The following is a 26,897-nucleotide window of genomic DNA, read 5'->3' on the forward strand; positions in this document are numbered from 1 at the left end:
TTAAATAAAGAGAATATATTAGGTATTTTCTCCTTTCGATGCCTCTGCATTCTTGAACTGAAATTACTTTCAGCCTCCTGTCTCCTTCCCATTGATTTGGTATAGATCTATAGAACCACAGTGACCAGCTGGCCATCTGAAGTGGCCAGTGACAACAGATGAGAGTTACTTGAATCATCAATAGATGACACATTTAAATGCCCGCTTACAGTTTATCTTAATTACAAGCTTTTTTCCCCCTCATATTGTTCATGTACAAGACAAAAATTAGTAGTAATTATATGGGTAGTTTGGAAGACTTATTCCATTAAGATCATTTGGGAAATGACAGATGGTTAATTTCTTTAAGACTTCATATTAACTAGTTTAAACTCTAATTGGCAGGGTTACTTAAAGTCTCAGTATATGCACACTATTTTCAAAGACCAAATGCTGTAAATTTATTGAATTATGCTATTTGCTGGAGCGTGTCCAGAGGAGGGCAACGAAGCTGGTGAGGGGCCTGGAGCACAAGTCTGATGAGGAGCGGCTGAGGGAGCTGGGGCTGTTTAGTCTGGAGAAAAGGAGGCTGAGGGGAGACCTGATCGCTCTCTACAACTGCCTGAAAGGGGGTTGTAGAGAGGTGGGTGCTGGTCTCTTCTGTCAGATGGCTGGAGATAGGACGAGAGGAAATTGGCAGGGGAGGTTTAGGTTGGATATTAGGAAAAATGTCTTTACCGAGAGGGTTATCAGGCATTGGAACAGGCTGGCCAGGGAAGTGGTGGAGTCACCAGCCCTGGAGGTATTTAAAAGATGTGTAGGTGTGGTGCTTAGGGACATGGTTTAGTGGTGGACTTGGCAGTGTCGGGTTTACAGCTGGACTTGGATGATCTTACAAGGTCTCTTCCAACCTAAACAGTTCTATGATTCTATGTTTTCCATATTTTTATGTTAAATTTTTGGATTGATATTCCCCAACTCAACTATGCCACAATTAATTTTTCTATAGATATTCCTTAATTCAAATGCAAAATGTAACCCATGCTTTGATTACTCATAGAGTTACCGTCACACAGTTTACCCTCAGTTGACACTGAAGTCATTAATCATTAATTAATGACCACCAGCTGCTGTCCTCAGTTCAAAGCTGGGGATACGAAAAGCCAGGTCTCCCTACAATAGTCTATTTACTGCTAATCCTGTTACTTCATTGATTTTGACCTTCATCCACTCCCATACATCCATGCTGCTCTCAGTCCTCATTTTCTAATTCTTTCTTCAGTGCAGCCATACACAACAATTTCTGTAGATCTATGTCCAGAATTTTCCTACTTTTTTCTCTTAATTATGTTGATAATAAAAATAGCTCTAGCATGTGCATGTTCTATTTTCAAGGTCTGTTTAGAAACCATCCTTCTTTCTGAAATGCTGTTTCTGTCTGTAATTACTTAGTCCATTGTTGTTCTTCAGGGAGAACAGCTGCCATCGTTTCATCCAGATGTCTACTTCTCTCTTTTATTATTAGCTTCTTTACTTATTCTATATTCAGTGTTAATACGATAAAAAAGGAAAAACAAGGAAACTGTAATGAAAGCTCAGGAAGAAAATCCATTTGGGGATACAGCCAAAATCCTATGTTCCTTTTCATATGCATTATGAGAAAGCTCCAGGACTGCATCTTAGTTATACTACTAGGAAGATATAACAGGGAATCTATATTACTGGCAATTATTGATGCAGGATTAAAAACAGCTGAAAAAACACTTGATCAAGAGAAGGAACAAGGACTCACTCTCCTTCCATCTGCCTGTGAGGCTAGAAGGACCTTGGAGAAAGCTCCAAGGTGGCTGTAGCACTGACAGGACTTGAGACTGGCACAGACTGAGCTAGACTTTTGGAACTGGTATAATTTGTTTCACAAAAAGACAAATCATGATACTGAATGTGATGATGAAATCCATCCCTAAAACACCTTCCATTTCCAATCATGAAGTTCTTTTCTCTCCAGGAGAAACAAATTTTTTAATGTGTGCGCTGTTCTTTACCAATGTGGAGAACACAAGAAAGATCCTGGGACCAAAACTCCCTAGAGAAATACTGCATGTTTATATGCAAATACAACTTCCAAAAATATGGGACATTCTAATCCTAGTAAACACAAGTTTTTCAAAAACTTATTCTAAGAAGATTTCCAATTTTACATTTTATTTCACAACAGACTTTCACCTAAAGAAAACTATTTCACACACCAAAGCCTATGAGAGGCGCATACTTTTTTCTCTACCCTTTTACGCTGACTTTAAGATTTTTTCTATGCACAAAATCTCTTCTCTTTATTTTTTGGTTATTCCTGTTCTGGGTTTTCCTCCTAGACTGAAGGATTACATAACTCATAGCTGTAACTCCCTTTGAATTGTCCACTAGTAATTCCAAATTCTGTAGCTCTAATAACAGATTTTATGGCTCTAAGCAGGGTATATTCTCCCCTAGCACTCAACTTGAAAAGCCTAACACACAACTCGAATGTTGACCAGTCCACCCTTCCTGTGGTATCTGCACACGAAGAAGCCCATGCCAAGATCTCCTGGAACTCAGGGAAGACAAAGATATTCTCAGTCTCAGCCACAACAGGCAAGATGATGGTTAAAATACATATTTCAAGGTGGGCCTACAATTACTCCCTCCATATGCCTCCACAGTTCTCCAGGAAATCATTTAAACTTTCTTAAACCCACCTAAGTTTCATCATCTTCCAAAGGTGTGTTGTAATTGTGATTTCTGATTTCATGCAACAAGACATATTTTTGCAAAATACTCATACTCTTCTTCTGGAGGCTTCTACTGTAATATTAATCAGTGTTACTTCATGTAACATGCTGTGAGTTTTTATACTTTTCAGCTGGTTAGAGGAAATATATTGAAGAATATTTAGTATGACAGCTAAAGTTAAAAAAGCTTTGATTTATCTCCACTTTCCTTTACGTCTGCCATTTTCTATATTCCTTCTTGAACAGAAAAGTTTAAGGGAAAGATTTTCTAAAGCACTTAGCATAGGCCTAACTGTTTCCCCTAAAGGAAAATCTTAACTCCCACTGATTTCAATGGCAGGACTGTAATGGAAATGCAAAATGATTTTGAAATTCCCACCTTAAGAGATTTCAGTCTAGACATAAGGTCTGTGATCTGTCACCCATTTCTTTCTTGCCTTAATTCAAGCTGATCTCTTAATATCTTGTTTCTTTTACCATTGACATTTTAAAATAAGGTTTTTATCTTTTAAAAGGTATTTCATGGTAGACTTTCTCCATAAATTCATCTTATTATTTTATTTTTTTTTTATCTAGCAGATGCATTATTTGTTCCTAGGTAAATCTTTTTAAATTCCAACTTGTATTGTACACGAAACCTCCCAGGCACTTATGATAAACTGATGCTTTCAAAATCTTCTATTATGTTGTCAAAAGTGACAATGATAGCAAATTCTACGTCTATAGTAGTGCTCCCTACTTTATTGCTAGTAGAATAGCCAGACTAGAGCTGTAAATATGCTACTCCAATTTCCTCAGCCAACTGCAAAATGTTTATTTTACTTCTTCTCCTAATGCCAACCCTTTTAATTTACTGTTTCCTTACTAAAAGGCTCCGTGTTATACAAGTCTGCCACCAGCAACAGATACATGTTGGATATTTGGCCTCCATCCTACACATATTTCTGTTACACAAAGAAAGCAGGAAAGTGGCTCTCCGACGGCTGCTGAGGCTCTTAACTTGCTGCCTGTTCTTGTATTTCACTAGTAACAACTCACAGACCATCTACATAACCAGAGGGCTCCACAAAAACACCTCTGAACAACACTTTTTCAGCACAGAATTAACAGAAAGATGGATATACAACAGGACAGGAGAAAGATGTCTCAGCAATCAAGTACTGGCCAAAGTTGGTTTGATAAAATATAGATGTACTCAAAGCTCTCTAGAGAGAGCTGGTGCCCCTCTTCTATTCTTTTTAGGATGGCATCATGACCAGGGTTTGCCAACTCATTCCAGGGGCTCCTGGGACAATCACAGTTACAACATACAGCACCAGTATCAAGGACAGTCCTTGTCAGGTGAAGAAAATGAGAGGCAGCACAGTGGTGGATGAAATGCTGCTGTTGCTTTGATCCCGCTTTTGTCTGCGGGAATCTGGAGCAACTTACCTAACCATAAATATTAGGAAACAAATGGTCTTTCTGTCCTCTTATGCAGCAGGGAGATTTCTTAATGCATGAGATGGTTCCTGTTATTTCCCTGGTGGTACTGTGACACAGGCACCCAGATCACTCACTGGATATAAAGTAGGACAGTACTGTTTTTGATAAGACAGCTGTAGTACTTGAGCTCTATGGAGAGAGGATGTCTGCCTTCAGTATTGCTCACCTGATTTTGAAGAAGGTTCTCCACTTGAAAACGGGGACAAAGATATGCTTCACTGAGGCTACAGCAGAACAATGTTGATGCTTTGCCCTGAGGTCAGCCTTGATACCGTCTCTAGTGATGCTCCCAATTTTTCCCTAGGGCACATCCTCCCTGACAGTTTACGGAGGCACACCAAAACAGCACAGCAAATATATCCTCCACAAACAGGGCACCTAAGCTGCCTTCCCTGGAAACAAAAGCACTTGGGGGAAATGGTACAGCCAGTTCTCAACATAGCATAGCGTGAGGGAAGAGCTAACACGCATAGCGGGCCTTGGAAGCCAGGACGTGCTCCTGGCTTCTGCAGTTCAAACACAGCCCTTGATGCCAGGAGATAACCTGCAGAGCCATCTGCGCTGCTTCTAGCAAAAACCAGCACAGCATAGCAATGGAGATGCAATGAAACTAGCTTTCATCTTCCTTTCCCCCCCTGCAATGGTATAAAACTTGACACTGGCTAACTTACTTATTTCACAGGTAGGTTTTCTAGCCCACACCATGCTTTTGTTGCCACAGTTCAACTGCTAGTGCCAATCAAGCTTACAAATAATTATTTCTGTACTTACATATATGGATACTTATGTGCATTTTATATTGACAAATAAATATTTGCACAAGCACATCTTAGCAAACTTTACATATCTGAAAAATTCTGCCATCAAATTTGCTGTCCTATTTAAGAACACCATGAATTGCTCTAATAAGCAGAACCACGGATGACATTAATCTTCAGTATTGTTCAGGTCTCAAATACTCAAAAATATCAATTTAGAAGCAAACCACAGAGTTAAGAAAAAAAAGCAAACCTTGACCAGATATTCAATTTTCCTAATACTACTGTCATCCCAGGATGACTTCACCTTTGTAATCCTACTTCCTTTACATGTCTCCTCTTTGGAAAAGTTAGAACTTAAGCTGAGATGTTGTGAACAACTGTGGAGGACTTCAACCTAAGATGAAGCCCACTCCATGGAAAGTGTACTAAGTGAATAAACACAGGGTTTTCAAAGCAGATTGGAATATCCGTTCAGGCTACCACCAACCACAATCTCTATTTACCTCCCAAACATTAAAATGATGTAGACAGAAGGTAAGTTGAATTTTACATCCATTTCCACCTTCCAAAGAGCCAGGAACAAGTTAATAAATTCTTCTTACCAAGCATGTGCACACTCCAAACTTATTAAATACATAGGAAAAAAATAAAACAGATTCCTCTTATCTTGAAAAGAACTGGCCATTTATGCCCGCTTCGAACAGTGTGAAACCTGTATCTTCTTTTTTTTAAATGCCCCGTCATTAAAAGATTCTACTACAGGTTTTCAAACCCTGAACATCAAAGTTAACACTGTGTGACAGCTGGTATGTTCCAAACTCATCACATTTACTGGTCTGTAACAGGGTAAATGACACAATTACCTGCTGTAATTACTGTTGCTGACAATATATTTTCCCTGGTGATTGGTCTGTGTGACTCAGAGCTGCCTGTCTTTGTCAGTCCAGTCCAAATCTCCATTTCCATGTGACTTGGACATTAACTCAGGAGGTATTTACAAATTAGTTCCAATATCTGCCAAGACAGATATTTGGGGTAGTATAAATTTATCTTTTATTGCATGATTAATCTGCCTACCACTCTAATATTATTTTGCATTAGAAAAAAAGTATTTACAATGAAATTCTGTTCCCCATTTAAATCAAATGCTCGTTTCTTTTATTAATATATTGGAAGGGAAACACACTAAATTGAGTAAATAAAATGAAGGAATAAAATTGCAAATAAATAAGTACATTGATATTTTCAGAAAATGCTCATTCCTAAAGCAAAATGTGAGGTAAAAAAATTAAGCGATAAAACATTAAGTTACTTAATTCTCATTGCCTTCTTGTGACAATTTTAAAGAACACCTACAGAAGACAACAGCGACTTTTGATTTAGAGCAATGTGAGTTTCAGGCTAGTCAAGCTAGCTGACTGCAAGCATTTCCCTGGAATATCTATCACTTTTAAAATATAAAATAGATACAATTGCTTGCAACACTTCTCCTAAGAATATACTTAAGATGATGTGAAAAGATTGCAGCATATAATAACAGTAGGAAACAGATGCAGTTTTTTTAAGATGATTTGGAAGCTTGTCAGAAAGCAAAAACACTCCTACAAGAACTCCTACAAACCTTTTAGGTAGAGCAGCCTCCTATTTTATTGCTAAGCTTGTTGACAGAGCTCTTGGTTCTCAAGAGAAACATCAAGATTTTCAAACTTTTTGTTATTTGTTGGGGAGGGCCTCAATTATTGCACATCTGAGCACATAAATTGTAAAGGTAACTGATTTCAAGAAAGTTGATTACCATTTCTGAAATAACTTCTGGTTTCAGTTTTATAGTTCAGTCTTGAAGATGCCACAAACCCTCTAGTGTTTTCTTAAAAAAAAAAAAAAAAAAGAAGAAGACAAGACAGAACAGTTCTGTATATTGAGAAAGACCTCAGGAAAAATATCAAGTATCTTTATAGACACAGTACTTTCAGAAACATTGCCTCGCAATATGTATCTTCACTAGCAAAAATAAAATTTCACTCAAGAACCTTGGGATTCTGTTGTACAGGAGCACAGCACAGACAGCAATGCTTCCCTTTGTATCTACGTGACTTTTCAAATTAATGATGATTATTTGGCCAGTCTTCCTTGGGGCATCAGCAGAACAAAACCGTACGGATGGGTTCCAATATATTTTCTCAGTAGGTGGTATTTGTTCCTTCTTGTTGGCCAACTCTTTGACTGCTGCAGAGAGGACCTGCCAATCACTCTGTCTTCTTTATTCATTTAGATGAACTGGCAAACACACACAGAGCAAATTCTGGAACTGAAACTAGTTTTAGACAGAAACAGAAGGGCAGAAAAAGCGTGAGTTTAGCTTCCACTCTGCACGTTTGTGCAGAACCAGCCGTGGCCTGGCTGCAGAATCATCAGCACATTTCAGTGTGAATCAGAAGTTACATGCAGAACTAAAAATATAAGCTTTCTTTGGGATTATGCATAGGAACACAGACGCCGGATGAGTCAGTGAAGTGGATAAGCCCAATATGTTTACTTTGTGCACCAGGACATTTCAGGGTAGATTTCAGCATAATTCTATGTGCAAAGGACTAGCAAGGACACAACTCCTGCTGTGGTCAAGGGGTCTGTACCCCAAGTAAGGCCACTACTTAAGCACATGGGTGGAAGAGAGGCTTGTAACCCAGAAGGCTATTTCTGAATTATTCTGTCTGTAGAAATTAATTTCTAATTTGAAGAAGCAGTTTGATACAGTGAAGTACGTTTGTTTTTGTAAGTCAAAAATCATCAGTCCCAAAGACTGACAAAAAGGAGTAACATTGATAAAGATCTATCGCAGAGACAAACCTAGGAAGGATTTGTCAAAAGAAGATGACAAATACTAAATTACCATGACTGACAGTATAAAACATGAGTTAAGGAAACAGTCTGCCATTTAGCATAAAGTAGGTTAATCTCTTGTAAACATTTCCTGAAAAACAAAGGACACTTCTAAGATGTTTCAGGAGTCAGCGATTACCAGACATGCCATGTAGCACGCAATGGGAATCAAATGATAAAGAATGAAAAGTTCCCATGCTCACAGGTTGTCTGAACAGAAATAATTTAGGGATTCATACCTGTCCAAGCAGGAAACTTCCATATTCATTCAAAGAAAAAACTTGCAGCTATAATACTTAGAGAAACGGCTTCTGAAGCCCTGGACAAAATTAAAAAATGTCATGTCTCCTCTTGCAAGTCTCGACAGACAGTTACTTTTCTTACCCTCTGCCTTTTCTTACAACTGTGTTATCCTAAGATTGGAAATGTTTTTCAACAGTAGAATGCCAGCAGACTGACAGACCTTATATCCATATACTGCCAGCTGTATCTACTACTCTCAAAACCTGGCTAATTTATACCATGGCTATAGTCACCTTGATTTTACTGTGAATGTATAGAAAACTGCTGACTTCAATACAGCACGACCACATAACCTTAAATAACTCTGCTGTTCCTTTTTTAAAAACTGTCTTGCTTTATCCAGCAGCTCCAGTCTCTCACTGACCTTGGCTGGAGTCCCTCTGAGAACAGGCTGTGCTCTCCCAGCATGAGGCAATCACCAGCTGGCTCAGACATGATGGATGTCAGCTATCCAACTTCCTTCACTTCTGCCTCGCTCAACGAGGCAGCAGCAGACTCCCATCTCCTGCGCCAGAAAGATCCTTACAACTTCAAAGAAACTGTCCTCAAGGCTGCCTACTGTGTTTCCTGATCTTTGCAGTCTATCTTTCACAGTCTGTGATCATCCACAGAAGGGTGGGCCGGGGGAGGTCATGTTGCCATTAATTAATGTCAGCCATCCTCTTGCTACCATCATCTTAATTCCCACAGTCCACAACTACCATCCAGTATTGGGATGAACAGATGAAGAAGTTTCGACCAGTTAATACCCCATGGACTCTTCAGTCTCTTGTACTTAAACTCTTCTAAAGAAAAACGGCAGCTGTTTGCTGATAATTCTGGGTGCAACTCAGCTCCAGCTTAAGGTATTTAAATTCAGGTGTCTACGTGAGCGTTACTGGGCAGGATTCTACTGCATAAACACACAGCCAGCTAAAAAGTCCCACCTAGCCTGGCACCTCACGGGTATCCAAGACACCAGCAAAGGTTATAACATGAGGCTCTATGGGAAGACTAACAGCAGTCGGAGAGCAAGTAGGATACACCACAGCATCTAAAAAGGCACTAGACCTAGAACTGGGCAACCAAATCTTGCTATAGACATCTAAGTTCTCATTTTAGTCAGTGTAACCGACAGAATTCGTCAAGTGTAAACTAGATACCTAACATGGGCTTGAGTTGCCCACAGATAAGGGGCTCAAACTCATGGAAAGAGGTAACTTACTTTGCCTGCATCCAGCTGTCACTCAAAAGCGCAAGACCTACAAGGTAGGTCGTGTCGGATCTGCTAATCCCATGATGACGACTGCCTCGAACCTCTAAATAGACAACTGAGTTGGGTCCAGCTGAATCCTTGACCTCTGTTGGCTACAGTGTGAGCTTAGATGAAGGCATCTACATTTGGTTGTCTTAATTGCAAACTGAATTCTGCCTCTTGTGTCAACTTCAGTAAAATTCTAACATGAAGAGTCAATGTAATTAGCTATGGAAATGAATAATTCATTCAGTGCTGTATGGTTTGTTAGATTATCTATTTTTACAATGTTCTCTGTTCATTTTGCTATACTGCTACATTTCTAATTTCCAATCATATTGTACTGACACAGCACCTAACAGCATTGCAGAAGTTGTCAAGGGACGCTGGGTGCTTGGAAGCTGCAGAGGGGTTCAGAACACTGAGAAATGGCAGGTACACTGGATGTCTGTCGTAATACTGTGAGATAAATATTAAGCAATGTTAATGTTTGAAAATACTGTCATTTCAGAATTTTTACACGGAAGAAGGATCTCACGGGAGGGGAACTGGAGAGGGAGGTGCTGATCTCCTCTCCCTGGGATCCAGTGATAGGACACATGGGAATGGTTCAAAGCTGTGCCAGGGGAGGTTCAGACTGGACACGAGGAAGCATTTCTTCACCGACAGAGCGGTCAAACCCTGGCACAGGCTTCCTGGAGAGGTGGTCAATGCCCCAAGCCTGTCAGTGTTCAAGAGGCATTTGGACAATGCCCTTAATAACATACTTCAGCTTTTGGCCCTGAAGTGGTCAGGCAGTTGGACTAGATGATCATTGTAGGTCCCTTCTAACTAAATATTCTATTCTATTCACTCTTTTCTGAGTTACTGTTTCAATCTAAGTATATTCTCAAGTTGATACCTGTACCTCTTTTTATATATTGAAAAATACCTCATTCCCCTAAGAATGGAAAATTTATTCCTTGTAAAACAAAATAATCAATTCTGATGTCTGCTTCTGCAGAAAGACAGATTTTAAACAGTATACAGAAACTGTAGAATTGCAAAATAGTTAGAGACTTGCTTTTGATATAATACCTTTTACCATCCTCTGTTCCTAAGGCCAATAGGGAATCCAGGTCTATAATGCATTGATAGATAAATAGAGATGTAGATATACTTATAGACACACACACACATATACCAAATCTACATACATTTGGTAAAAGAATGATTTCTGTAAAGAATTTAGCATCCAATACCAAAGATCAAACATTCATATCTTTGTCAAGGGAATAAATTTTCTGTTTATCAACTCAAAATATATTCTACCAAAGAGCCTTTAAAAATGTGTTGGATTTTGATCAGCTGAGAAATCAATCCTGCTATAATTGCATAGCCAGCTGAACAGTTGTTATGAACTGGGTCAGTAACCAAGGAGGAAATGGAACCTAAAAAGTATCCTCTAGGAAGGAAAACAAAAGGCCTCATTCCAAGTTAAAACAGCATCCAAACTAAGTTGTCAACGATAACCCAATTCAATCCAAATAAAACATAAATGAGTTCCGTTGTATAAGATACAGCAGATATATAAAAATGACTTGTGTTATTATCTTAGTAATGCGGTTGCATAGCAACAAGCTCAGTCTGAATGATCATTCCTTTATTAGCTTTGTGAATTATCTTACAGCTAGAAAGTGGGTATTGGAGAGAATTTATCCTGAAAGAGGATTGAGAGCTTCATGTAGACTGACATACTATAAAGCAGAATGGAAACTGGGCCAAGTAATGGAAATCAGAATCAAATAGAGCATTTTTAATTCGAAACCTGTGCATACAAGCTGACTTCTCGAGTGCTTATTACTAGCAGCAACCCTGACAGTGTAGCTGGGCACCGTCGCCTCAGCGGAGTTTAGATTACACTGTGTGATAATGCATGCGCATGCACGTTATTTCTAATATAATTGGGGCAGGGAAATCACCAAAATCAGAGATGGAAAAGACAGATGGTTCATCTTGCCCACATCATTATAAATCCAAAACCGCATGTTTTCTCTGGTGCTTTGCTGACTACAACATTTCCTTACTCAAGCCATAGTATGCCACTCCAGTGATGTTACAAGCCCCTGTCAGTATGCTTGCTTATTGCTCTGTCCCTCGCACCATACCGCGCAATTATTCTGTCTTTATTTAAGCACAGTCAACAAGCTCAGCTGTTGTACAAGCTGCAGAACTTGACGAAAACTTGAAATGTTGCTGAATGCATCAAAATAAGTCAAGGGAAATAAACAGAAAGAAATTAGCTTTTTTTTATTGTCATCATGTCTCACGTTACTGTATTTTCAAGTAACAAAGCTGGTATACTATAAGCATGTGACTAATTTGAGGTCACAGACTTTTTTTTTTAACTTCTTTGCAGCAGTGAAGAGTAAAGGGTATACAGCAGCACTGAATAAAGTTGCATCTTGTGGCCATATTTAGTCACGTATTAAAATGTGGCCTCATTTACCAGAGTACTAAGCACTATCAGCTCTTATTATCTTCAGGATGATTTGTGGATGCTCTTGTGTATCTGAAAAAGCAGGCCAATTTTATACTGTTAATTAACTGAGAACAAGCATGCAGCTTTAAACACAGAAGCTGGATGACTTCATTCAACTCTGGATTACATCAGTCTTACAGTAGCTTACCTCCATGGAAACCCAGGCAACTATACGACTCTTAGAAGAGGTTGGTGCAGGTGCTAAAACACAGCCCACATTCCTCACATGAAAGTTAGATTGTATTCTTCATTTTAAATAAGGAGAGGCATTCCCTTTCAGTTCTCAGAACTCATTTGTGGGAACTGAAATGTACAGTGGGAACAAAAATAGCTAGTAATACATGATATTGTGAAATACCCACACTTCACAGCTTGCTGGAATCCTAGCAACGTACACTGGTGCAAACCCTTTACCTGACCTACATCAGAACCCATCAATGAACTTTTTTTGAATATCTGAAAGGAATGTATTGCAAGTCTGGAATTTTACCTGGCCTGTGCCCTAGGGATTAGAGATGGATTTTACCTTCAGCATCCTCACAAGTAATTTAACAAAACTTTTTCTCAAGTATCCCTGCCATTAAACATAATTTCTGTTGCACAGTATAGGAAAAAGAGGAGATTTCTCAGACTGTTGTTGTCCCAAACAATTGACAGATTTACAAGTCAAAAATAAACTAGTGAAATCTGCACAGAAGCCCACAGGCAGATGCACTTTTATGAACTTGAGTTTCTAGATGCCAAGAGGAAACATTCACCCAAAGTATGTCAGAGTACTATGTTAAAAAAATAAATAAATTTAAAAAGAATTTAAAAAGTAAAAAAAAAAAAATGATGGGGAATGTATCCCCCCTCAAAAATAGCTGTATCTTGCAAGACACAGAGGGTAACAACTGGGCAGCCAGCAAAACACCTGATAATCTGGGGATCTGAATCATAAACAGTGCATGAGCTGTGTTATTTCAGCAAAATCACAGGTCCCTGTTACTGGCATTTCAAGTCCACCCAGATACCAGACTGGTGGTTCCCATAGTGAGGGCATCTGCGTTTGGGGGATAACGATGGGTTGCATTAGCATTGCAAAGACACTGCCACTGTTTCCTTATAAGCATCCTCAGAAGACTTGCATTGTAAACAAAGCATTAATGAAGGAAAAGGAGGCAAGAGCCAACCTTTGGCTATACACTATACCAAAAAACCGCAGATGTGAGTTTATTTCCTGGCTGATAGGATAGTGAAAACTGGGCGCTGGCACGTATAAAGCAGATTTTTTTTATCAGATGTACACAACTAATACTGAGACTTCCAAAGATGAGGAGAGAAGAGAAAGAAGCTTCTAAAGGTAACTTCAATTTCTACTGAGGACTATAACTATACTTTTAACGCTTTATGCTCAGAAGCAGTGGAGGAAGTTCGGCAGTTCTAAAAGAAAAGAGTCTCCTGCCCTCTGGAGAACATCATTAGCCCATCATCTCCTGACCCAGTGCCAGCATGGAGATAGAAGTATTCTAGAGATGTTTCTTTAAAATCCTTCTTCATATACATGCACCCAAACACACACTCAGAAACCCCACCATGTATCAGTGCTTAGCAAAACATCAAACCAACAGGTCTCTTTCTGAAGTGCGACACTCCCAGTGACATTAGCTGAAATCCAAGCAGATGTGTAGGTTGTATATAAGCCACAGCTATCTAAAAGAATGGAACCAAACAGGAGGGCTTAGGAAGGACACAAGTTTGATTGCTGTGGGCAAAGCAAATGTAAAATATATCACAAGGATGTGGCCTGTTGGAAATACAAAGCGAGAAAACATTAATGGCTGCATGGGAAAAAAAGCAGAAAGATAGCTGAGAGAGTATCAGATGCACGAGTGCTGAAAGGGGTAACTGTGACAATCTGTTTTTTATGCATTATGTCGAGGTGAATTTGTTTCAATCATCCCACAGTATCATTAAAGAGCAACGAATATGGGTCCGACGTGAAAAACTAATGTCAAAAAGTACTGGCCACTGACCTGCAGCAGTGCAAGCCTTTCCCTACATTTTTCCCTTTACTATTGACACCCCCCAAGTAATTACTAATTAGTATTATTGTTATCATATTTCCTACTTTCTGCACATTCATCATCATTATGCAGCTAAATGTGTAGTTTTCTCCTTAAATCTTTCCCATATGTCAAGTCAATCTCCCTAGACCCTTAATTATTTTAATGTTGGTCTTGGAATTCCTTCCAATTTGCAACAGATTTGCGACTTAATTTGATTTAAAAAATATGCAGAGCTGCCAGTATTCCAAAGAATTAAGATTTCAGGTGTCACTCAACTTGCTACCACCATGCTTCTTGGTAATTTATGTGGAAACAACTATTAGACTTCAGTTTACTGTGAGAGGCTATTGCAGAAGAAAAATTAAATGCTGCTGAATGCATTGACACCATTTTCAGGAAAATGTTGTTAGAAAAATCTCTGAGACTCATAAAGACTTAGATAGGCTGGGGCGGAGGAGGAGGGAGGCCTAGCAAGGTCCAGCTGGATACACCTAGTTAAAGCCCAGTGGGTTCAACACATCTTTCATTGCTTTGAGTAGGCCTTCCATACGGCCAAGTCAAAAAGCCCGAAGACCAAAGCCATTCATCTATTCCACTCAGTCCTTTTATTTCTAAAGAAGTACTTCATCCCTTCCATCTATTTAGAGTCTGAAGAATAAACCCTGCAAATGTTCCCACCACAGTCATGGTACATTACATAAAAATCCTTCACAATTTTCTTTAGAAGTCAGAAAACAAACCCAGGAGCATGAACCTGACAGTACCAGGCTGTAATGCACAATAATGGCCTCACAGACTTAGAATCTCCACCTATTTTGCCATCTCCTTTGGCTTCTAAGCTATTTCTTTCTAAAAGCAAGCAGGAGCAAAAAATCAGCATGACTTAGCTTAAGTGAAAATGAAAAGGAAAGACAACATTGTCTGGAATGGATTTAGCAAAATGGATATGAAAAAACGTTACAAGGTCTGCAGGCATTTAAAACATGCCCGCAGGAGCGGTCCCACACAGCTCAGCACTGCTGCGGGGATGGATGTGGCTCCTCATGTGGCTGGACCATGCTTGGAAGAAGTGGGCCACGATTTGCAACATACCTGATATGCTTTTAATAATTAATCAGTTAGGAATTCACATGTATTTCCTGCCAAAGTATAGCACAATTGTAATACCTCACTGGTGTGAGGGTACAAAGTTGTAGAACACTCACTTCTCTCTCTAAAAAAAAAAAAAAACAAACCAAAAAAAACCCAACCCAAAACCAAAACATGAATTTGCTAAACCCCATAGATGACAACATGTACAAACATTAATGCAAAGAGTCTGGTTTATATGCTAACACACTCCGTACTTCCTATGTCTGTCTTACATTCGGTCATTTATCACCTTACCCAGACCTCGGGTGCTGATGGGGAGCCCCAGTGCCTCCCACTCCAGCACCACTGGGTGTGAAACACGAAACAGCTCCTGGGGAAGAGTTCTCTGGGAGGGTAACATCAGCTGTGTTACCCTCCCCATCACCTCAGGGACTCCCACCCACGGGGAGGCTGAGCACACCACCAGCACTTCCATCAGTGTCACCTCCCCCTCTTATGCTGACTGGAAAGCAAAAAAAAAAGAAGGTGGCCCATGAGATTACACAGAAACAGAGCCTTAAAAAGCATCTGGGGCTCAGAAAATCCATGGCTTCTCCAGGCCACGTCATGCATCTTCCTCTGCCTTAATACGATCTAAGGAGGAGGCACTAAATCTCACAGGGTCTTCGTTCTTCTGTTCCATTTTTGATGGGTTACTTAGATAGGTGAGTGGTCCCAAGGCAGGAAAATAAAGACATCTGTTCAGACTAAATGTGATTAACCATCCACTGTGGCTAGTCAGAACTCCTCACTGTGAGAGCCAAGTGCGAAAAAGAGAGAGCTCTCATCTCTCATTTCCTAACTTCTCTTTTTTCCATTAAAAAAAAAAAAAAAATTGGTGCAAGAAGGGATATATATGTATTGCTCTGTTCAGAGCACTGCTACCAGCTGCAGATTACACAGCAGCCCGAAAGACTGGAGGTGACACTGGCTGCAACCTTGTTTCTAGAAGGAAAACTTTCTTTCTTCCAGCTAAGAAAACAGCCCATGGATTTTTGTAATCCCAGGCAGAGTAAGGATGTAAGTGTTACTACTCCAGAAAAATACTAAGGCGTTCAGATTTAATCATATCTAACAGTGATGGTGCAGCATACTGCTACACATATAAAACTACCCCAGCACAGACTCATGCCATTTTCTGCCTTCCTTCCCCCAGCACACCACCATTACATTTCAGGCTCTGTGAAAAGCAAAGTGGAAGGGGAATAAGATGATACCAATGTAGGGAAAGCATGGTAGCCCAGGGCGTATTTTTTATGCTTTTAATTTGCCGTTTGTGCACCCATCTGGCATATGGGTGCAGCTTAGGACTCATCTCCCTTCTCATAGCTATGATTGATTTCTGAACATAAAATCAGTCACGAACAACAGATTTCTGTGTAAATACGGTTGTGACTAACTCAAGCTAACCCTGCGAATCTTGCTTCCAAGATGAATACAAATAACAAAATCTGAAATTGATGTCTTCATTACATCCTTTGTTGTGAAAATCAAAATGTAATTCAGATCTATTGTAAAACTTGCAATAAACTTGCCAGGAAGAAAGAGACTGGAGCTGTTCTGGAAGCAGCTATATGCTGTCTAAATCAGTCTTTTGTGCCCAGGACTCTGACAGAGATAGATAGCACAGACTTCTTTTCAAATGTCTCATACAGGAGAAAAACCCTTCAATGTCACTGATTTCATGTCTCTTTTTTATCTTGATCAATGACTGATAAATTATATATGTGTGCATAGAATGGAACAATAAGGCATTTTACGTTAGTCTGCAGGCAAGCTGTGTGGACATCACTCACATCATAACTTGCCTAATCAAAGTTCAGGTATAATTCCTCAACGTCTCCTTCCTGCGCTTCACCTATCCTGTGCAAACAATGACATATTAATGCCAAGCTACAGAACATTTTCTTTCTGCTCAGTAACATTCCCAAGGATGTGCTACCAGAGCTTCTGGTCCAGCTTACAATAAGTCAGCTATTTTATGCACAGCTACAGTTCCGTAACTGGATTTGATTACACAGCATTACAAGGAACAGTGTGAGTTGAAATATATTTTAAAAATTTAACGTGTAGTAACACACAGGGTCAGTTGTCGCTTGTTTGCCCTATTCTCATTATTCCTGAACCGGATTGAAAATCTGCCTCCTCTTCAGTTTCATTGATATTTCAGCCGGCAAGTTAAACCCAGAATTGCCGATGAGGCAAATAGAGACTTGCCAAGAACTCTAAATTCTGCAGAAGGCAAAAGAAGGTTGAACGGCTAAATTTAGTTGCAAACACTGGCAAAAACCAAAGTGCATCAGACTCCCTGTACATGAGTACTGAGAGATTTGAGCAGAATTGCATACTGTACAACCACACCAACGTAAGTCCTGGAGCTTTTGGTAGTTTCTGTAGTATGTGTGCAGTACCAAGGTGCCCCTAAAATACTCGAGGTTGCCTTTGCACATCAGAGATGTCTGTGTGAGGCTTCTGCAGCATGGCTCTCACAAGCAGTTGGCAAGAGGCATCTTCATAATACCCTTCTGCAGCAGCTGAAAACTGATGCTATCGAAGCTGATGCTTCCAGCCATCTTGAGGAAAATAGAAAAGAGCAATGCAGAAATTATGTCCTACAATACCCATTTTTTGCATTAATTATGTAAAACAGAGACTATCCAATGGTAAGAATGTAAATGTATTTTGCATATCAGTGTTTGAATTGGTTTTAAAATACCATTCCTTTTACAGACATCTTTCCCACTTTTCATTTTTGCCAGATGTAAACATCAGGCTTTTGTATGGACTATGGAATACATCAACTATTCTGTGTAGCTTCTACAATAAATCTGATTATTAGAACAAAAAAGAAATATGGAAAACCTAGAAAATTCTGTTAAGGACAGTGCACAGACTTACTTTCACAGATATGCTAAGTTAAACAGGGTACTCTTCACAAAACCTTTCAAAAATATCTCCTTAATTTGCAGAGCTCTGTCTCTTTGGTCTATCATGATTGCTTTTCTCCTTACTGTCCTGCTTTTCTGCCTGATAAAAAGGCTTAGTTTATGCCTTTAACTTCAAGAACTAGCACCGTCATGACAACAAAAATTGAGCTTAATCAAAATAATTTCCAGTTGCAGTGAATGGGCCGTGAGCTCGTGATGCACAGTGAGGTGTGCTGGGAACGGACAAGCTGGTCTCTCAATTCTCAAAGTGCAAAAATTTCTACTTGCTGCTTTCTACAATCAAAAAGGCAGATTAAATTGATAGACTTAAATAGAGCAAATGCAAGGTTGGCTGAGACAGGTTGAGATCCCTAATACACTTTACTGCCTTCATTCTCTAAACAAAACATTTTTGGAAAATACTTTTCCTTCTCAAGTCCTAGATATCATTTGTTTAGCTGAATGTCATTAAAGCTCCACTTAAATTAAAATCAAACAAATAAACAAACCAAAAAAAGACAATAAAGGGAAGTATAATGAGTTTTTCTTGTAAACTACTTGCTTTAAAATACCGCAGTATGCTGTAAGATAAAATAATCCTTGGGAAAAGTCAGCTATACCCAAGTATAATGGCCTAGACTAAACCTATTGGTCTGTTTGCAGGATAGAGAAGTACTGTCACTAGCATCGTAAACTCCTTCCCACTGTTATTTTGCAGTGATTTATTAACATACACATCTTTCAGCAGTCCTGTAAACACGGTCAGTGTTTCTACTACACCGAGCTTATGTTGGTTCTCAGAACAGAAGAAGTTTCTTTGGGAGAGACAATGCTAAGCAATCTAGTAGTTTAAACCTCCACAGACTCCATGTTAAAGCCACAGCACGATACCCTCCCTACTTGTGTTCACTTCACCTCTTAGATTTATAGCTGGGCAAATGGGTGCACATGGAAGTCTCCGAACTCAGGAGCTTTAATAGATGGTAAAACCAGCAAAGAGCAAATAATTTGCTGAGGAGTGAAAAACCTATAGCAGTCTCATGTACAAATATATACACTTGCCACCTGCTTTAATACAGTGCTATAATGTAAATGCTCTGTGTCACTCATGTAGACTAAAACAAGCACAAAATGCCAGTTACTGATCAAAGCACATGCCTTTAAATGTATCCTGTGTTTCCTTCAATTTTTAAAACATAATTAACCTTTCACTCACTAGCTGTTTGGTAGAAATGTCATGCAAGAGTCTCGTAAGTCTACATACCTCAATAACTGAGCAGTGCCTCCACTGGAGGGGGTCACAATAGTTGTGGAACCAGAAAAAAAATGCAGTTCTTTTGTGACATACACACTTGATGATGTTAGGTTGCCATTCATTAAAATTCTACCACCCAACAGGCACTGCATCCCCGTGGTTGCCTCTCAGTATCCAAAATTCACTATAATTTAACTCCAGAAAAACTCCAGGTCCCAAACGACAGTGAGTAGCATTGCTCAGCCGTACAGAAAGTCACTGCATGACTTACAGTTCATCTGGCCTAGAGAGTCCTAAGAGTTGAAATCTTAAAAAAGTCTTTCATCTACTTTGCTTCCTTTTGCATTAACTTTTCCCAGCTTAATCAAGGGAAAGGTGGAAAAGAAATAATTTATTTTGTCACCCATCAGGCTGATTTCACAGGGAACTATTATTTACAAATGTGGAGCCAAACTCAATTTGGAATGTGAGATCTGTAATGGATTTCCAGCAAGTTTTACGCCTGTTTGACTGTCCAGAGCTCTTGAACTGCACTGAATTTCACAACAGTACGTTTCAGCAAATATGAGGAATGCAATGTGTGGAGTACTGAGAAATACCTTTATTGTATTTATAGGCACCGAATGCCCCTGTGAAGCTGTTTGCAATGCTTTACCATTTGCAGAGTTCAATCAGAACAGCAAGTTAAGGGAAGCAAAGCGGAGAAAGTATCACAGTGATTTAGTTTAAGTCAGTCCTAAAATAATCCCAACATTGCTTTACTCCTCAACTGAGGGTGTGGGAAACACGAGAGAGTGATCAGAAACATACTGGTTGCTTCAGAAAGGACCTGCAAGCAGCCTATAACTTGGTCCTTCAAGAACTGAGCTTACTGCAGTAAAATAGTGCTTGCCAGTGTATGTGAGAAGAATGTCGAGTACAGGTAAGACAGTACGCACAAAAATCACACATATGTGGTTTCAAATCTATGTCCCTGAGTGCTGTGCATGTTTGGGTGAGCAAATTATGCCAGTTTATGAAGAAGCTGTTTCTGTACCAAGACATATCTTTGATGCTCAAAAATGTCAAGACATAATGGACAGAATTAAATAAATTTAGAAATGAACTTCACAGTGCTGTCTCCACATTCTGAATACTCTAATCCATTTATATCCAGCTTTACTGTCCAAGAAAGTTTTACTGAACAAATATATTCTCTTATAGAAAGAGCTAATGTGTTCCCCTGTGCACACAAAATAGTGGTACTATTTTGTTCACATACGTTTTTCTTCACTGAGAGAATGTGCCACATCTTTGAATCACATTTGCTTTATCTGCCTAGTAGGAAAAAACACATTCCCCCCAGGAACACTTAGAGTCAGCCCGGCTGTGATACAGAAGGCTGTTTTAAATGTTCACTGTTCATTCCATAACCCTAAAATACCTTGCAATAAAAGAGGACTAGAAGACAGAAAGTCAGTATGAACCCAACACCTCCTCTAGAGCATCAACTGGCAACAGAGCGAAGAGGGAAGATACAGAGGTAAGCCCGGCCATGCTGTCCAGTGGCTCAAGGCAGGCAGAGCTCCTGCCCTCTGAGCTCAGGATTCAGGTGGGGAACCTCCCCGACGCAGGAGAATTCAAAACGAGGAAAACAGCCACTTCTAACATGCAGCAAATTTAACTCCATCAAAAGTTTGCAGAAGAGTCATTATACTCCAAGTGAAGCTGTACTGGTATGCCACATGAAAACCGAGTAACCCATAGCACTGGTTTTGCTCTCTTATATTTCCCTTCAGCCTACTTCCTTCACCTTTTTGATCAGCACCCAAAACCATGCAGACCTATGAGACAATCCAGACCGTCTTACAATTTCAGGCAAATGATACAACATACACATAATCTGTAAAATGCATTAGCGTTTCTGCACTGTATCTTTGTAATTATTTTGCTGTTTATTCTGTTTAAAATTTCACATAGACTTTCTGTGACTCTGACAAAGATTAACTTTAGAAGAATTGTATCAGTGCTCCTAAATACCATCATCCTGTTATTTCCTTTCACAAATATACAGCTCTTACCTGTACATGAATAATCATCAATGCGTATATAACCCGTTTTGCAGATGCACATAAAGGATCCTGGTGTATTTACACACATGGTATTCTCACGACAGTAGTGCCGCCCTTCAGCACACTCATCAATATCTGTGAATAAGGCAAAGGGGAACATGAGTCAAATTCAGCAGCGTTCTTTGCAATCTCTCGATACACCACTGTTCACTTCCATCAGTACTGAGTTAGACTAAAAAGTTACTTCAACAGCAAGGCATTTTGGAAAGTTTTGGGGCTTTCTCCTTTAAAAAAACCTGCTTGAAGTGTTCAAACAAGACAAGCAGCATGAGCTTTCTGTGAACAGCTGTTAGTGGAGTTACAAAGAAGATTACATTGGCTTACATCTTTCTTGTTGAAGTGCCTACGATGTTACTCCTATGATTTAAATAAGAACAAAACCAAAATAACTGGGGTCCCAAACAGCAAACCAACTGCCTCAGCACTGCAATGTCATCCATCACTGTACCTGTACACTCACTGCAGTCATCAGTATACAAACACACTACTATAGGCATACTATATGCCTTTGATCTAACAGGTATTATTGTTTGGGAAGAAACCGTAAGGAACATGGTAAGATCTGAAAAGACACTGGAACTTATTGTAAGTTTCTATTAGAACTATAAAGTAGCCAATCAGTAATTTTAACATATATAAACACATATATCTATATCTATACATATCTACATACATATGTATATAGATACATATACACACACCATATCTGAAAGGAACCTGAAAGAATCTGATTTATATAAAGACCTGCTCTGACAAATTGCAACTTTATAAAATACTTGTTGGAGTGGAATACCTGCTGCAGTGTAAAGTCCTAGAGCAAACTCCAGGCATAAATCACTGTAGGCATAGACTCCAAAACCTGATTGGTTTTGGTGTTCCCTTGGGCTGCAAAATTAGATGCATTTCTTGTAGCAGGTTATACTTCAATGATAAGACAGAGAAAGCACCACAAATAATAAAAAAAAGTTCTGCACACTACTATTATGCCACAAAGAAGAAAAGCTATATTAATTTGGAAGTGCTTAGCAGCATGCTGTTCCTGTAATAATGATAAAGACAGCATTACTGAGATGCTCTGTACATCTAGTTATATTATCATGCAATATGCCACTGAACCTTGCTAGAAAAGTATGTTAAAAATCAAAAGGGTGGATTGTTGGCTTGGTTTTTTTCCTGCTCATCAGTTTTGATTTCCTCCCCGTTTTCAATGATGTTTACAGCTTTCAGAGTGGAAAGTAAAATCTCTGGATGGAAAACAGTGTTGTGGTCCAGAGTCTGATGATAGTTCAAAACAACAGACTGGATATATAAACTCAAATTAGGGTTGACTTCTTAATGTTGTGATGCTAAATGGCAACAGTGTTAACTCCTGTACTTTACTCCTGTTTAGGTCGTATAATTATCTCCCAATTCTTCCTCTCTTCCCATTGTCTTTAAATCAATTGCTATTTACCAACTGCACTCATTGCCTGCTTTTTTTTTTTTTTTCCTTTTACATTCCCAGAAGAAAATTTGCCTTCCGTTACAAAACAATGCGACACACTGATTATTAGCGATTCTGATTTCCTAACTTATTCAGTTTTGAAAAAAACTTCTGTTTTCCCCAGTTTCTCTGCCAAGTGCAACCGTTCTGCTGGAGAAGCTGGCGGCAGTTGGCTACAAACCATGAAGGTGTCCACCGCGAATGCTTAGGGTGGTAAGCCCAGCCTGCTTTGCACATTCAGTTCCCAATAGTTTCACAGCCAGTATACTTCAGCTGGTTTCCTTCCCTTCCTTCCCCTCTAAGCTCTGCAAGCACGGAAGAATCATGGCTCTATCAGGGTGTTGGTTTGGAAAAGCTGATTTTGTAATTTTCATGTACATGCATACACAAATAAACGTGTATTTAGAGTGAGCACAGTGTGTATACTGAGGCTCAAAACACGTTTTGTGAAAGTCATCTAAGAAAGAAAAAAAAAAAAAGTGACGCTATCACAAGACTACCGCAGAGGCAGCTGGTTTTGCACAGAAAGTGGAAAACGGCACAGATCTCCTGACATACAGATGTTCTGCAGAAACATAAATGTGCAGTATACAAAACCCGCCAGCAGTTACAACATATGCCTCAGCTACTACCACAAACGATGCAACTTGTGTCTTTCATAATTCCAGTTCACAACTCCATATTAAATTAATGGTGTTGATTTGTATTTAAGTAACAACATCAGTCTTCGAGTAATTAGAGGCCTTATGTTCTTGGCGTCAACAGACTGCCTAGGAGCCGGCTTTGGCACCCTCAAAAGCATTAAATAGAACTTTCTGAAAACTATATTAATGATTGCTTTGGCACGTAAATAGCCACAGGAGACCCCAAACGTTAATGGTTTTCATTTTGCAGTGAAAAACTTAAAGCCAGAGCTACTTTGATTCAAACCCCCTAATTTAGAAGTGTTCTAAATAAAAGCTTTCATTTTGCCAACATACCACATATCGAGGTTTTGCACAATGTTTTATTTATAATTGCCTTTATTTCAAAACCTTGCTTGTTCGATTGTTAAAAAAAAAAACAAAAAACAAAAAACAAAAAACCACAACTCATCAGGTTAACTTTGAAATGTTTCATTTGAACAAATCTGATTTTTTTTCTTCAAACTGATTTGCAAAGATATCATCTGCGTTTTTTACACGCTCACTGGAAAACAAAACTCTTTCCCACCCAGGTCTCTAGAAAGCCTGTACAGAATGCTAAGGAAATAAAGTGATTATTATTGCTACTATCACATTATTGTATTACATTGGCACCTGAAGACGCTAATCAAGTGTCAAAACTCCATCGCTCTATGCCATGGACGCACAGCTGATAAGAAGCTGCTTTTGCAAACAGTTTGCAACTTTAGCACTAAATTACATTGCCACTGGACACAAAAGGTAATTAATACAGAAAGGGCAAAGTAACAGTCAAATGACAACTAGTCACACAGAGATTGCCCGCACTAAAAACATGTGACTCCATTCCCCCTTTAGCAATCTATGTGCAAGCTTTGTATACATTAGGGTAAGGTATTACAGATCAAGGAAGACTGAACTGGGACAGGGAAAGAGCCCAACATCTGTTCTCTTTCAAAGCTACCAAAATAAAAGCCTTTTCATCCTGCTTACTGGTTGAAACACTGGTGTAGCCTTTTATTCACCTTTAGATACAAATGCACTAAGTACAACAGCAAACCTGATGCATTTTAATATCTAAGAAAGCCTACAACATTTATCTTAATTTTCCCCTGCCAAAGAGCCTAGTTAGCATATTAATGCACATTAATGTCTTACTGTTTAGCCAGTAAGATGCTGAAGTCAGTTCAATAGGATGAATGCACCACTCCAATGGCTCTACACATTCAACAATAAAGACTTGTGTGCTTGAAGTCTGTGATGTGATACTGAGCCACCAGCTGTGATGTACTGACAACAATGTAGTCATGGAGATCATCAACCTGCTCTATTCCCAGTGGAACAGATAAAAGAGGCATCTCTGGGAAAATTGGTTAGTGCAAAAGTGTTTGGAATCTGCACTTCAATGATTCATTTATACTTGCAAAAACATCAAAACAACAACAACAACAAAAAGCCTTTCTTTATCCCCCCCAAGCACTCAAACAAAATTTATGCAAAATATATAACCCAGGAAAAGTTTCCCCGTATCCCTTCCTCCTGCACCCTAATGAGTTTGCTTCCCCAGAGTGAAATTCCCAGTTATGTTTTACAATCCCATTAATAAGAACTTGACCTGCAATCTATAAATCATTGTTGACTAAAGCCTCACGCTAACAAACAAAGCCTCTCCTTAGGCCTCGCTATCCATCATTGCCTTTATCCACCACAAAAGCCTGCCAGCACAAATGAGTCTGGTACTAAGTCAGTAAATCTGGGCTATAAAGAGAGAAGGCTATTTCCAGAACTGAGGATCCTTTATGGATAGTGTCCTGCCTCCAGCCATTTCCTTTAAAGCTCAATGGCATCAGTGATCTCCCTGGTCACACTTACAGAGGCACACAGTGGGCAGGGAGATGCTCTTGTAGGATTTTTGCAACAAACAACATTAAGTACCTAGGAAGAGAGCAAACGGGAGCATAAAAAGTTTTATTTACAAAAATGGTGCAAAAAAAAGTGCATCAGAAATTACCCTGAACACAAGAGCAGAGTAGATTAGACCTACAATTTAAAAACAAAACAAACAAAACCCCATGGGTTTTGTGTTAATGAAAGGTTCTGTCTTCACAGCTCATAAATATGAAGAGGGTAATGCTTCTCCACCTCCCACACACAACTTCATCAGCAAATCTCCATCCTGACCTGAGGGCTCCACTGCTAAGGGCAAGGGCATCATTTACCCACCATTCCTGTGAATTTTGGGCCTCTCTGCTGAGAATCCCAAGGATGGATGCCAGTAATGATAGTCACCATAAAGGGCCTTCAGGTTCTTGTTTTTATCACTCCTGACCTGACGCATACAGTAATAGACAAGCTGGGAAAGGTTGAGACTTTCTCATCTGGTCCCTGACCTAGAAAAAGGGCATTGCAGGATCAGCAGTTGTTTCTGACCAATGAAGGGACTATGAAAGAGGAGAATGAACAGTGACCGATCACAGCAACCAATACCATTGAAAAAGGTAAACAGGGATTTAAAACCAACACAACCTATCCTGCATCCTGGACAGGGTCACAAAGGAAAAAAAGTTCTGAGTATGTTTGGTCTTGCTCACCTTGTCTCTCCTCCCATCTTCAACCCATCCCCTCAACAGCCCCTCCTCCTTAAAAGAAAAAGGATAGACCGTAACTTTCATAACTTTGAAGCCAACTCCCACCAGCTTACCCATCTGTGAAAGTATTGGTTTTCTTTCCTTCCACCACCAAACACACTAACTCATTCTCAAACACTTCCTTCCCAATTGCTCAAGTGTTTAGTACATTAAAACTTCCCAGTCCACTGCTCCAATAAAAATGGTCTTAGTAGGGTCTCTCCCACTTCCCTGACCGTATTTCCAAGCTCCTATTCTCTCCAGGCTCCCTTCACTTTCAGCTACAACTTGGTTTCAGTATCTCACGTGCTTTGGTTTCCACAGCACTATCCTCCTACGCGTCTCCTGCATATACCCTTTCTCACTCAATGTCTAAGAGGACAAAATATCTCGGAGGTCTGGCCCAGCCCTTGCTCTTCCTCCTCCCAGTACCATTTCCAGGCTCTCCCATCACCAGGCAAGCCTATGGTTCAACTACTACTGTTACTCCAGTCAGTCACAAACTGATCACTGCACTTCTGTTTTGCTTTGCTCTATCACATCCAGTGCATCAGTTTTTCCAACTGACATAGTCCACAAAGGATGTTAACGTCAACGTCAATCAAAATTGTGTATTTTCTCACAATCTCCCGCATTATTTATTCCAGGTGACTGCACCACCATAGTTGTCATCACTCATACCCTCTATAGTTAATCTTCAGCTTTTTCTTCTCCTTATATAT

At 39.5% G+C, this 26,897-nt stretch overlaps 1 protein-coding gene across 1 annotated transcript in view; it reads right to left on the minus strand.

Annotated features, from left to right (window-relative positions):
• Positions 1-26,897, minus strand: part of NELL2 (NEL-like 2 (chicken)) — a 139,101-nt gene that overhangs the window by 48,326 nt on the left and 63,878 nt on the right. Inside the window, exon 12 of the mRNA XM_010574112.1 lies at positions 21,353-21,478. Coding sequence (XP_010572414.1) covers positions 21,353-21,478 — 126 coding nt within the window. The remainder of the gene's footprint in view (positions 1-21,352; positions 21,479-26,897) is intronic.

Source organism: Haliaeetus leucocephalus, unplaced genomic scaffold (assembly GCF_000737465.1).
Source record: "Haliaeetus leucocephalus isolate CR32 unplaced genomic scaffold, Haliaeetus_leucocephalus-4.0 Scaffold406, whole genome shotgun sequence".
Lineage (NCBI taxonomy): Eukaryota > Metazoa > Chordata > Aves > Accipitriformes > Accipitridae > Haliaeetus > Haliaeetus leucocephalus.